Below are 14,595 nucleotides of genomic sequence, written 5' to 3' on the forward strand. Positions count from 1 at the left end.
ATTAATGTTCATAATAGTATTATTTACAATCACACACACAAAAAAGAAAAACACCCAGATGTTCATCAGTTGATGAATAGATAAACAAAATGTAGTATGTCTGTACAGTGGGATATGGGATATTATTCAGCCATAAAAGGGATGAAGTCCTGATAGATGTTATGACATGGATGAACCTTGAAAACATGTTAAATGAAAGAAGCCAGTTACAAAAGGCCATAGATTGTATGATTCCATTTGCATGCAATGTCCAGAACAGGAGAGTCTATAGAAAGTAGACCGGCGGTTGCCAGGGCCTGGGCGAGAGAGGAATGGAAATGACTGCTTAATGGGTGTGGGGTTTCTTTCTGGAGTGATAGAATTGTTCTGGGATTGATTAATGGTGATAGCTACACAACACTGTGAATACATTTAAAACCTCTGCATTGTACATTTTAAAATTATTAAAATGGTGAATTTTATGTTTTGTGAATTTTATCACATTTTAAAAAACTCTGGTGTATACTGTATCTCATGAAGCCTGGCACATGTTCAAAATAAGTAGTAGCTGTGGTTTTAAAATGGAAGGGGGTGTCTAGAGAACTGTTTTAGATAAAGGAGACTAGAGAGACATGAAAACTAAATACAAATTGTATGGTCTTTGATTGGACCCTGGACTCCTCTCCAAAAACAAAACCCACAACTAAAGGACAGTAACAGGACAACTAGGCACATTTGTGCACGGGCTGATGATTACAGTATTATTGTATCAGCATTAATTTTCTCAAAAGTTATGACATTTCATTGTTTCATATAGAAAAGCCATTACCAAAAATAAAGCACTGTCACCTGATAGAAATAATTGCTCAGTATTTACCACTTAAGGTGATTTTCAGTCTCTTCACAAGTCTCCTGTCTGACTTTCTGTTCAAACAGTGCTTCCTTCATCTGTCTTGTTTTTGAAATCTCATTTCCTTGGTCCAAAACTGAGGGTGGGAGCAAACAATGATTACACCAGTAATCAAATAAAAGTCATTTGCCGAGAGAAACACGCCGTTCTAATGGCAAAACTTAGCCATCTGAGTTCTGTAGGTATTGTGCATAAATAGTAAATGCCACAAGCAGTAATCCTTTCATATTCTGCCCAGGTGCTGATTTACGGTGGATTAGCTAGTTACCTTCTCTTAATTCTTTAATCTTTAATTTTCCTGGTTCTTGGTTTAAAACAGTTGCCACAGCAAATGGATTTGATAAATCCACTGGAAATCGTAAGTTCTGATACTCAATTTCCTGGGGCCAAATAAGAAGGAAAAAATTCACTATTTTGTTTCTCTCTCACTCCTCCCATTATGGTCAGCATGATGTCCATTTACCTTAATCTTCGGAGGTGTTAACTTTGCTGGCAGTTGGTGAAACTTTATCCGTGTCATTGACTTTTCTGGAGGAATCTCTACCTTCTTAGAAAGAGTGTTTAATCTTTCAAATTCTTCTAATCTATAGTTTAAAACAGACATTAAATTAGTATATAATCCAACAACTCAGGATCCCTATTTTCACCATGCTTCTGATAATACCATGATGTATAGTCCATTAATTTGTAATTGAAAATCAACCGGTGTGCTGAAACATTGGTTTACTAAAAAAAATGCAATGCCAGCATACCAAAGGATAGCAATTTACATCAAAATAGCTTACCAATGGCTGTTTTTCCTTACATTCTCAAAGAACATAACAAGTGGAAAACATGACATGCTGAAAATTGCTCTCATGGTCTATCATAATTTATTTCTAGACTATTGGTTTTCAATAGCTAAATTTACTATATTTAAAAAATCTTACATTGATTTATCTTCCTAGTAAAAGAATGATTATGCCCACTGTCTGTAATAAGATCTTCAAAAGGTGATTCAGACCAAGGTTTGAGATCTTTTTTGTAACTGCAAACTGCCTTTGGACATATGTAGGCACAGATAGTGCTGCTAATAGGCCTACAAAAGCTATTCGAGTCATTTATTATGACATGTAGTAGAACTACATTATGTTCATAAATGCTACCTAGGAAGTATTTCTTTAAGTAAGAATACCTGAACACTTGTGTTTTACAGGATACATGTTTCCATGATATTACAGATATTGATATAAGAATATGCTGATGTTCATTCATTCTGACAGCCAATATGCACTTGCTGAGCACTTAGTGCACAGGACCCACCACTCAACATGAGCAACATGCCAATCTCAAATGTAACATCATCTAAGTAAGAGTATCCTGAAAGGTCCCTGGCATGGGAGAACCTGTCCTCTGGTGAGACGCACACTGATGGATGTGCTGTGACTGGTGTGCAGGGATGAGGTGCTTGGTTAGGGAGGGAGCAGTGGCTCAGCACCCACATTTCAACAGAGCTCTGACATCACTTCTGCTGTAAAATTGAGAAACAACAACGCGAGGGTGCTATAAAACAATCTCCTTAAGAAATCTAATTGCTAGTGTTAACAATAAAAATGGAGTGGTCTAAGACAGTGATAAACTAAAGACTGACACATGATATTTGGCTGTGCCAAGTTCAGGACATGAGTAAATCCATCATAGACCCTATTCTGAAACAGAAAAATCAACCTATGAGACTTTTTGAGAACACTGGAGCCAGAATCATAATTTTTTCCTTCAGGGTAAAATTTCTATGTTATAGGACTATTTGCAGTTTGGGGAGATGTGCAGGTCTTGAGACATAGTCCTTTGAAATGTCAAGACTGTGCTAAATAAGACATTAAATTAGTTGGGAAACCAAAACAATAGTTCTGACATAGTATATGTCAGCGCTCGTATAGTGTTCCTCCCTTCCAGTGCTTTCATGTAGTTAAGAACATATCTGTAGAAAGACATATAAGCAAAAATCCTGCTCAAGTAATATCTTTTGGAAGAAAATCATGACATACATATGCAATAATAAATCAGGAAGTTACACTTAATATGTGTTATAATGTAAATGTGTAATGCATATCCGGGCATGATAAGAAGAGAAAAATAAAAGCTATTTCTTTATCACTTTCAAAATATTCATAAGGATTTTTCAAGATTAATATATATAGCATTACAAATTTACCTTTTAACTTTCATAAAAATTATACATATTAGTATAAAACTTATCATATTAACTAGATACATTGGGATATAAAAATAGAAGCTCACATTCAAATGAAAGTAGAGTTTCAGAAAGTATTTGTTATGAAGAAAAACAACCCCATTTCATATCTTCTTCTTTTTTTTTTTTTTTTGAGAAGATGAGAGATAGTGAGACAGATTCCCTCATGTGCTCTGACTGGGATCCATTGGACAACACCCCGTCTGGGGCCAATGCTCATATCAACAGAGCTGTCCTCAGCGCTCAGGTCAATGCTTGAACCAATCAAGCCACTGGCTGTGAGAGGAGAAGTGGAAGAGAAGGGGAAGAGGGAGGGGAAGAGAAGCAGATGGTTCTGTGTGCCCTGACTAAAAATTGAACCTGGGACGTCGACACACTGGGCCAACGCTTGATTACTGAGCCAAATGGCCAGGGCCCATATCTTTTTCTTTTTAAAGATTTTATTTTAATTAATTAATTTTTAGCAAGAAAGAGACAGAGATAGAGACAGAGACAGACTGGAAGGGAGAGAGATGAGAGGCATTAACTCTTAGTTGGGGTTACTTTAGTTGTTCATTGATTGCTTTCTCATATCAAGCCAGTGACCTTGGGCTTCAAGCCAGCAACCTTTGGGCTCAAGCCAGAGACCATGGGGTCATGTCTATGATCCCACGCTCAAGCCTGCAACCCCATGCTGAAGCTGGTGAACCCACGATTAAGACAGATGAGTCTACACTCAAGCTGGAGACCTCAGGGTTTTGAACCTGGGACCTCAGCATCCTAGGTTGACTTTCTATCCACTGCACCACCACCTGGTTAGGCATTGAAGATTTTATTTATTGATTTTAAAGAGAGGATAGAGAAAGAAAGGAGAGGAGAGGAACAGGAAGCATCAACTCATAGTAATTGCTCTTATATGTGCCTTGACCAGGCAAGCGACCAGTGACCTCAACATTCCAAGTTGACGTTTTATCTACTGTGCCACCACAGGTCAGGCCAAGTTCACATCTTTACTCTGACTTGAGCACTGATGGTGTTTTAAAAAATCCTCTCATGTGGCACATTTCCCTTTCTGCCTATGCCAAAGTCACTTGATATACATGACTTATTTCAACTCCTCTGTTGTAGATGTCTTCAGTGTACCATTTCTCATGAGGCTTTGCAATGGAGACTTCCCAGAGCAGGCACTCAATTAATTATAATATTATATTGAAACTTTGAAAAGAATCATATTATTCTGGCCCTGTGATTTAAATTTTTGAGTAAACAATAATACATACATAAGGTCAACAATTCTAACAGCACACCAGTAGTCTCAGAGAAAGTTTGTATCCCCTGAAAATACCTTCTCATCAGTCAACGCTTCCCCTCTTGGCAGAAGCAATTACTGCTACAAACATAGAAATATTCTATGTGCTACCATTATATTTTATTTTATTTTACTTTATTTTTTATTTTTTAATTAAGTGAGAGCAGGGGAGCCACAGAGACAGACTCCTGCATGTGCCCTGACTGGGATCCACCTGGAAAGCCCCCTGTGGGGTGATGCTTTGCCCATCTGGCATGCTCCATTGCTCAGCAGCTGAGCTAGTTTTTTGCCTGAGGTGGAGGCCATGGAGCCATCCTCAGCACCTGGGGCTAACTCGCTCGAGCCAATTGAGCCATGGTTGTGGGAGAGAGAAAGACAGAGAGAGAAAGAGAGGAGGCAAAGGAGTGGAGAAGCAGATGGGCACTTCTCCTGTGTGTCCTGACCAGCAATTAAACCTGGGACATCCACACACCAGGCAGATGCCCGACCACTGAGCCAACCGGCCAGAGCCATCTACTATATATATGTAATTTTTTTTTTTTTTTAGAGAGACAGAGAGAGAGTCAGAAAGAGGGATAGACAGGGTCAGACAGACAGAAATGGAGAGATAAGAAGCATCAATCATTAGTTTTTTGTTGCGCGTTGCAACACCTTAGTTGTTCATTGATTGCTTTCTCATATGTGCCTTGACGCAGGCCTTCAGCAGACCGAGTAACCCCTTGCTGGAGCCAGTGACCTTGGGTCCAAGCTGGTGAGCTTTTGCTCAAACCAGATGAGCCCGCGCTCAAGCTGGTGACCTCAGGGTCTCGAACTTGGGTCCTCTGCATCCCAGTCCGACGCTCTATCCACTGCACCACCGCCTGGTCAGGCCTATTATATTTTAAAGTGTATTTTAAGTAAGTTTTTTTTTTGTTTTAGATTTTATTTATTCATTTTTATTAGAGAGAGAGAGGAGAGAGAAAGAGAGAGAGAGAGAGAGGGAGAGAAGCGAGAGAACAATTTGGTTACAAGAAAGAAAAATAGAATAGAAGGAGGACTTGGCTTTTTTAAAACAAAGTTTTAAGAATAAACAAAGACATTCCAAAGCCACAGTACTTTAAAGCCATGCTGGGGTAGCATGTCCCCGTGAAGACGCATTCATAGGGCTGAGAGTTGAACTGGGAGACCCACAGCTGCATTTTCATCTGTGCCATCCCATACTGCAGGGGTGTGAACTCTACTGTCACGTTCATTTTCCCATTTGCTGGGATTATTCCTGAGAGGGGAGAAATGAGAAAAATAATGATACCTTTTCTTTGCAAAGTCCCATCAAAGAATCTTATACACCCCCCCACCACATGCACATGTGTGCATTCTTTCCATATAAGCACAAGTATTTCTATCATTTTTATATAGTTTTTTTTTTTTCCTAAAATACACATGAATCAACTTCTGGTGTTTACATTGATTTTATCTACCAATTACTACATTAATCCTTTATAATAATTATTTGATTGTGACAGTTATATAAACATAGACATATCAATCAGAAATCACGTTAAATTCCCAGAACTGTCATCTTTAAACTAATTACCAGAGGTCAATGTTAGTGCTGTGAACAACAATGAAAAGCTAAGAGAGCACATAACAGTTTTTTTCCAGATAATTCTGTTCCCTACATTTTGGTATAATTTGATTCTTTCCTTTAAAATCTTCAGGATGGACAACTGTCCTCTTCAAAGGCAAATATCCCACCATGTCTTATTCCTCCCTTGAATCTCTGTTGTTTTCTATCTGGGACATAGTATGTGCTCAGTAAAAGTAGACAGAAAAAGTAAAAGGGAGAACGGGAGAGAGGAAGGAGGAGGGAGGACCAATGTGCTAAGTTTGAGAGCGGTTAATGTTCTGACCTCCACAGAAGGTTCTCTAGATGATTCCTTATGCCCCTGGGCATTTGTCCTTTCCTGTCCCTGCAGAGGTCTTGCACATCCTCTCATAAATTCCCAGCATACCCCCTTCCCATATAACCCTCCTCTGAACCCTGGACCATCCTTGCTCTCTATGCTTCACCACAGGGCTGCTCACTCTGCCAGCTAAGTATTCCTTGAGCACTTACTGTGTGCCAGGCACCATTTTAGGCACTTGAGAACCAATAATAAACAAAGCATTGTCACAGATCCAAGTTCTAATTGAAGATAACAAACAAAAATAAAATATTACATCATGAATACCAAGAAGAAAATAAAACAGGGTATGGGGAGGCAAGCAAAATCTGACATGCTCCCTGAGACAGGATGAACAGAAAGGCCTCTCTGGGGAGAAAAAGCTGCAGCTGAGATTTGGGGGAAAAGGGGCCTTTGCTCTAATCCTTAGATGATGGGCTTCTGCTGCCTTCAGGCTTGCCACTGCTGTTCCTTTAGCCTGGGGAGCCCCTTCCTCAGATCTTTTAGTTTTTCCATCCTGTTCTTTGAAATTACCTCTCTACTGTCTGCATTTCTCTGGCTTTGAGTGTAAATTTTTTTTTTTTTTTGGTATTTTTCTGAAGCTGGAAACGGGGAGGCAGTCAGACAGACTCCCGCATGCGCCCGACCTGGGTCCACCCTGCATGCCCACCAGGGGGCAATGCTCTGCCCATCTGGGGCGTCGCTCTGTTGAGACCAGAGCCACTCTTGCGCCTGAGGCAGAGGCCACAGAGCCATCCTCAGCGCCCAGGCCATCTTTTGCTCCAGTGGAGCCTTGGCTGCGAGAGGGGAATAGAGAGACAGAGAGGAAGGAGAGGGGGAGGGGTGGAGAAGCAGATGGGCGCTTCTCCTGTGTGCCCTGGCCGGGAATCGAACCCGGGACTTCCGCACTCCAGGCCGACGCTCTACCACTGAGCCAACCGGCCAGGGGCATTGAGTGTAAATTTTACAAAAGCAGAAGCCTCCTCATAACAGTGCTCTCACCTCAATAAATACTTGCTGAAGGAGCAAATGAACCCAAACTTCAAAGCCTATGTCATCCTACATATTGCATGAAACTCCTGACTCTTCCCCAAATTCTGTCAGCTCTCCAGGATTCAGGTGCTGCCTGAACTGTCACCTTTCAAAGTTTATGAAGCCCTCACTAGACTGCACACCCGGAAGACAGACAACAGACCCAAAGTGCTTTCATCCTCCAGGATCCCAAGCACAGTGTGTCAGAAATAAGTATTTGTTGATTTCCTGAGAACAGAAGCAAAAATCTTTACATAACACTCACTAGTGATTCAAGGGACCAGACAGGGAAGAGTAGTCCACAGAAGTACTCCACTGTAGCTGTCAACCTAAGATCAGCAGAACAGAAATGCCACGAAGGACTGGAGTTCAATACCTTGACCACCCACTTGGTCAGAAAATACACCGGTTCGACCTGCAATTCATTGGGGGGTTTTAGACTAAGGACATTTTAGTGCTTCTAGCTTATTAAAAAAAATAAGAACAAGTTCTAGAGTAGGGATTAATGTTTGCCTTGACCTGGCTGATTTACTTTTAAATGCTCCCAGCGCAGACCTCATGCATAGCACACACTGGGCCTGTAGCCTAGGCAACCACAGTACGCTGCTTTTTCCATGAGCAGGGACAATGGCTAACAGCTCTGTTAGCAGAACTTGGCTGCATCTGACTGTCAGATGTCAACAGCCACAAGAACTGTGCCAGGCCGTCATTGCTTCCTGGTTGGCAAAAATGAATGGTGAAAGAAACGAGAGTTCGTTTCACATTTTAAAAGTGAGAAAAGCACCCCAAATTTTACTACTTCATTAAAAAAAAACCCAAACCATGATTTTATGGCTTCAATTTAGTTCAGATTTTTACCCTTAATACAACCAAGGATAATGTTACATCACAGGGCTGGGAGGGTGAAGAGGCAGAGAGAAAGAGAAGAGAGAACGAAACAGAGGAATAAACTAAAGGCTAAGAAAACCCCAGTTTATCAATAAAATGAGTACTATGAAGAAAATGTAACAACACTTAAAAATGAAGTCACCAGAAAATACAACTATTATCTTCTTGATTACAATGATGTAAAACGTGCCCCAATATGGGCAACTGCTGAACAGAGATGGAAATATGAACACACCTTAGTTGTTAGGATATAAGGCCCATGATGGGGATAATTTAAAAAATTTTTTCCTTTACATGTCCATACACTGTTATTACAATGTTGTTTTATATATATATATATATATATAATTTATTTTTTTTTACAGAGACAGAGAGGGAGTCAGAGTGAGGGATAGATAGGGACAGATAGATAGGAACAGAGAGAGATGAGAAGAATCAATCATTAGTTTTTGGTTGTGACACTTTAGTTGTTCATTGATCGCTTTCTCATATGTGCCTTGACCATGGGGCTACAGCAGACTGAGTAACCCCTTGCTCAAGCCAGTGACCTTGGGTCCAAGCTGATGAGCTTTGCTCAAACCAGAGGAGCCCTCGCTCAAGCTGGTGACCTCAGGGTCTCGAACCTGGGTCCTCTGCGTCCTAGTCCGATGCTCAATTCACTGCGCCACCGCCTGGTCAGGCCAAATTAGAAATAATGTTGTTATAATTTTTAAGTAACTTTTTTCTTCAAAAATCTCAGAAAGTACAGACCATTCTCCTGTATGCTTGAAGTGTTAGTAAGTATTAATCTTAACCTTCCAAATTTAGGATTTCACTAGCTATGAATTTTGGAAAACTTCTTAATTTCTTTAGGTCTCAGCTCGGAAATGAATAGCTGCATAGTTTAAAAATTGCCCATAAACAAGCCGCTGAAAAACTCTAAGTTTTTTTTAATTAATTTTAATGGGGTGACATTAATAAATCAGGATACATTTGTTTAGAGCAGGGGTCCCCAAACTTTTTACACAGGGGGCCAGTTCACTGTCCCTCAGACCGTTGGAGGGCCGGACTATAAAAAAACAACTATGAACAAATCCCTATGCACACTGCACATATCTTATTTTAAAGTAAAAAAACAAAACGGGAACAAATACAATATTTAAAATAAAGAACAAGTAAATTTAAATCAACAAACTGACCAGTATTTCAATGGGAACTATGGGCCTGCTTTTGGCTAATGAGATGGTCAATGTGCTTCTCTCACTGACCACCAATGAAAGAGGTGCCCCTTCCGGAAGTGTGGCGGGGCCGGATAAATGGCCTCAGGGGGCCGCATGCGGCCCACGGGCCGTAGTTTGGGGACCCCTGGTTTAGAGAAAACATCTCTAGGTTATTTTGACATTTGATTATGCTGCATTCTTATCACCCAAAGTCCACTTGTATTCATCCCCATCTAACTGGTTTTCTTTGTGCCCCTCCCCTCCCCCACCCACTCCCTCTTCTCCCCCTCACCCCATAACCCCCACACTCTTGTCCATGTCTCTGAGTCTCATTTTTATGCCCCACCTATGTATGAAATCATACAGTTCTTAGTTCTCTCTGATTTACCTATTTTGCTCAGAACAACGTTATCAAGGTCCATCCATGTTGCTGTAAATCAGCGGTTCTCAACCTGTGGGTCGCGACCCTGGCGGGGGTCGAACGACCAAAACACAGGGGTCGCCTAAAGCCATCAGAAAATACATGTTTATTATACAATACATTTTTAAATAAAATGTGTATTTCCTATGGCTTTAGGCAACCCCTGTGTTTTGGTCGTTCGGCCCCCGCAGGGGTCGCGACCCACAGGTTGAGAACCACTGCTGTAAATGATCTGATGTCATCATTTCTTATGGCTGAGTAGTATTCCATAGTATATATGTACCAAAGTTTTTTAATCCACTTGTCCACTGACGGACACTTGGGCTGTTTCCAGATCTTCGCGATTGTGAACAATGCTGCCATAAACATGTGGGTGCATTTCTTTTTTTGAAACAGTGCTATGGTGTTCTTGGGGTATATTCCTATAAGTGGTATAGCTGGGTCAAAAGCCAGTTCGATTTTTAATTTCTTGAGGAATCTCCATACTGTTTTCCACAGTGGCTGCTCCAATCTGCATTCCCACCAGTAGTGCAGGAGGGTTCCCTTTTCTCCACTTCCTCACCAGCACTTATTCTGTGTTCTTTTGTTGATAAGCGCCATTCTGACTGGTGTGAGGTGATATCTCATTGTGGTTTTAATATGCGTTTCTCTAATGATTAGTGATGTTGAGCATGTTTTCATATGCCTATAGGCCATCTGTATGTCCTCTTTGGAGAAGTGTATATTCATTTCTTTCGCCCATTTTTTTGATTAGATTGTTTGTCTTCCTGGTATTGAGTTTTACAAGTTCTTTATAAATTTTGGTTATTAAACCCTTATCAGATGTATTGTCAAATATATTCTCCCATTGTGTAGTTTGTCTTTTATTCTGTTCTTATTGTCTTTAGCTGTACAGAGCTTTTTAGTTTGATAATAGTCCCATTTGTTTATCCTGTCTTTTATTTCACTTGCCCGTGGAGATAAATCGGTAAATATATTGTTGCGAGAGATGTTGGAGAGCTTACTGCGTATGTTTTCTTCTAAGATGCTTATGGTGTCACGGCTTACATTTAAATCTTTTATCCATTTTGAGTTTATTTTTGTGAATGGTGTAAGTTAGTGGTCTAGTTTCATTTTTTTGCAGATAGCTGTCCAATTTTCCCAACACCATTTATTAAAGAGGCTGTCTTTACTTCATTGTATGCTCTTACCTCCTTTGTCAAATATCAGTTGTCCATAGAGCTGTGGGTTTATTTCTGGGTTCTCTGTTCTGTTCCATTGATCTATATGCCTGTTCTTATGCCAGTACCAGGCTGTTTTGAGTACAATGGCCTTGTAGTATAACTTGATATCCGGAAGTGTGATACCTCCCACTTAATTCTTCCTTTTCAAGATTGCTGAGGCTATTCGTGTTCTCTTTTGGTTCCATATAAAGTTTTGGAATATGTGTTCTATATCTTTTAAGTAAGTCATTCGTATTTTAATTGGTATTGTATTGAATTTATAAATTACTTTGGGTAATATAGACATTTTAATGATGTTTATTCTTCCTAACCATGAGCATGGTATATGCTTTCACTTGTTTGTATCTTCCCTGATTTCTTTTATCAATGCTTTATAATTTTACGAGTACAAGTCTTTGTTAGATTTATTCTTAGGTACTTTACTTTTTGGTTGCAATGGTGAAGGGGATTGCTTCCTTAATTTCTCTTTCTGACAGTTCATTGTTAGTGTACAGAAATGCCTCTGATTTCTGAGTATTAATTTTATATTCTGCCACCTTGCAGAATTCATTTATTAGGTCAAGTAGTTTTTTGACTGAGACTTTAGGGTTTTTTATATACAATACCATATCATCTGCAAATAATGATAGTTTTACTTCTTCTTTTCCAATTTGGATGCCTTTTATTTCTTTTTCTTGTATGATTGCTGTGGCTAGGACTTCCAGAACTATGTTGAATAAGAGTGGTGAAAGGGGGCACCCCTGCCTTGTACTTGATCTTAAGGGGATTGCTTTTAATTTTTGCCCATTGAGTATGAAGTTGACTGTGGGTTTGTCATAAATGGTCTTTACCATGTTGAGGTATGTTCCCTGTATTCTCACTTTGCTGAGAGTTTTGATCAGGAATAGGCATTGGATTTTATCAAATGCTTTTTCTGCATCTATTGAAATTATCATATGTTTTTTCTCCTTCCTTTTGTTTATGTGATGAATAATATTGATTGATTTGCGAATATTGTACCAGCCTTGTCTCCCAAGAATAAATCCCACTTGATCATGGTGTATGATTTTTTTCATATATTGCTGGATCTGATTTGCTAATATTTTGTTGAGGATTTTAGCATCTAAATTCATCAGGGATATTGGCCTATAATTTTCTTTCTTTGTGTCGTCTTTGCCTGGTTTTGGAATCAGAATTATGCTCGCCTCATAAAAGGTGCTTGGAAGTCTTCCTTCCTCTTGAATTTTTGAAATAGCTTGAGAAGGATAGGAGTTAGTTCTTCTTTAAATATTTGGTAGAATTCACTTGTGAAGCCATCAGGCCCAGGACTTTTCTTTATTGGAAGTTTTTTGATAACTGTTTTAATCTCATTTGTTGTAATTGGTCTATATAGGTTTTCTGATTCTTCCAGATTAATTTTTGGAAGACTACATGTCTCAAGGAATTTGTCCATTTCATCTAGGTTGTCTAGTTTTTTGGCGTACAGTTCTTCATAGTATTTTCTTACAATATTTTGTATTTCTGTTATGTCAGTTCTTATTTCTCCACTCTCATTTCTAATTTTAATTATTTGAGTCCTCTCTCTTTTTTTCTTGGTGAGTCTGGTTAAAGGTTCATCGATCTTGTTTACCTTTTCAAAGAACCAGCTCCTGGTTTCATTGATCCTCTGTATTGTTTCCTTAGCCTTTATGTCATTTATTTCTGCTCTGATCTTTATTATTTCCTTTCTTCTACTAGCTCTGGGCTTTACTTGCTGTTCTTTTTCTAGTTCTTTTAGATGCAGGGTCAAGTTGTTTATTTGAGCTTTTTCTAGCTTCTTGAGGTATGCCTGTAATGCTATGAACTTCCCTCTCAGGACTGCTTTTGCTCTGTCCCATAAATTTTGAGTAGATGTATGCTACTTATTGTTCATGTCTAGGAATTTTTAAATTTCTTCTTTGATCTCATTGTTAACACATCTGTTATTTAATAACATGCTATTTAGTTTCCAAGTGTTTGAGTATTTTTCAGTTTTTCTGTTGTGGTTGATTTCTAGTTTCATGCCATTGTGATCAGAGAAAGTGCTCAATATGATTTCAATCTTCTTAAATTTGTTGAGACCACTTTTGTGCCCTAACATGTGGTCTATCCTAGAAAATGTACCATGAGCACTTGAAAAGAATGTATATTCTGCTGATTTAGGATGAAAGGTTCTGAAGATATCTATAAATCGAGTTGATCTAGTATGTCCTTTAAGTCTGCTGTTTCTTTGTTAATGTTCTTTCTTGAGGACCTATCTAGTGATAATAGTGGGGTATTGAAATCCCCTACTATTATAGTATTGCTGTTGATCTCGCCCTTTAAATCCATCAAAGTCTGCTTTATATATTTAGGTGCTCCCATATTAGGTGCATAGATATTTATAATGGTTATATCTTCCTGTTGAATTGCTCCCTTTATCATTATGTAGTGACCTTCTTTATCTCTTACTATAGCCTTTGTTTTAACGTCCATTTTGTCTGATATAAGTATTGGTATCCCAGCTTTTTTTTCATTTCCATTTGCGTGAAATATTTTTTTCTATCCTTTTATCTTCAGTCTATGTGCATCTTTTGTTTTACGGTGTCTCTTGTAGACAGCATATGTATGGGTTTTCTTATCCATGCAGCTACCCTATGTCTTTTGATCAGATCATTTAATCCATTTACATTTAAGGTTATTATTGATATGTGTTTGTTTATTGCCATTTTATTCTTTAAAACTGTATTCCTCTTTTGCTATATTCTTTTTCTCCTTTGATCTGTTTACAACAGGCCTCTTAGCATTTCTTGCAGCATTGGTTTGGTTGTAGTAAATTCCTTGAGTTTTTTTTTTTGTCTGGAAAGCTTTTTATTTCTCCTTCAATTTTAAATGATAGCCTTGCTGGATAAAGTAGTCTTGGTTGTAGGCTCTTGTTCTGCATTACTTTGAATATGTCTTGCCATTCCCTTCTGGCCTCAAGTGTTTCTGTTGAGAAGTCGTATGTCATCCTTATGGGGGCTCCTTTGTAGGTGATAGTCTACAGCTTTTAATATTCCTCTTTATCACTTAGCTTTGGCATTTTAATTATGATGTGTCTTGGTGTAGATTTCTTTGGGTTTCTCTTTAATGGAGTTCTCTGTGCTTCTTGAACTTGTGAGACGTTTCCTGTCTTAATTTAGGGAAGTTTTCAGCTATGATATGTTTGAACAAAGTCTCTATCCCTTGTTCTTTCTCTTCTTATTCAGGATCCCCTATGATGCAGATGTTATTTCTCTTCATGTTGTCACAGAGCTCTCTTAGAGTTTCCTCAGACTTTTTGAGTCTCTTTTCTTTTTCTGCTCTGCTTCTGTGCCTTTATTTATCTTGTCCTCTAAATCACTGATTCGATTCTCAACTTCATCCATCCTGCTTTTAATTCCTTTCCATTGTGTTCTTCATTTCTGATATTGTATTTGTCATTTCTGACTGATTCTTTTTCTTATTTCAATGTCCTTTTTTATATTTGCTATCTCTTTATTTAG

General features: G+C 38.8%; 1 protein-coding gene across 3 annotated transcripts in view; it reads right to left on the bottom strand.

Annotated features, from left to right (window-relative positions):
• CFAP221 (cilia and flagella associated protein 221) overlaps positions 1 to 14,595 on the bottom strand; it is a 97,067-nt gene that overhangs the window by 35,507 nt on the left and 46,965 nt on the right. For all 3 annotated transcript variants that reach the window (XM_066346666.1, XM_066346668.1, XM_066346667.1), the window contains exons 8-11: positions 5,506 to 5,665; positions 1,353 to 1,473; positions 1,158 to 1,269; positions 857 to 965 (exon numbers count right to left, since the gene is read on the bottom strand). In XM_066346666.1, the coding sequence (XP_066202763.1) occupies positions 857 to 965; positions 1,158 to 1,269; positions 1,353 to 1,473; positions 5,506 to 5,665 (502 nt within the window). The remainder of the gene's footprint in view (positions 1 to 856; positions 966 to 1,157; positions 1,270 to 1,352; positions 1,474 to 5,505; positions 5,666 to 14,595) is intronic.

The sequence above is a fragment of the Saccopteryx leptura genome, chromosome 7, assembly GCF_036850995.1.
Source record: "Saccopteryx leptura isolate mSacLep1 chromosome 7, mSacLep1_pri_phased_curated, whole genome shotgun sequence".
Taxonomy (NCBI): domain Eukaryota; kingdom Metazoa; phylum Chordata; class Mammalia; order Chiroptera; family Emballonuridae; genus Saccopteryx; species Saccopteryx leptura.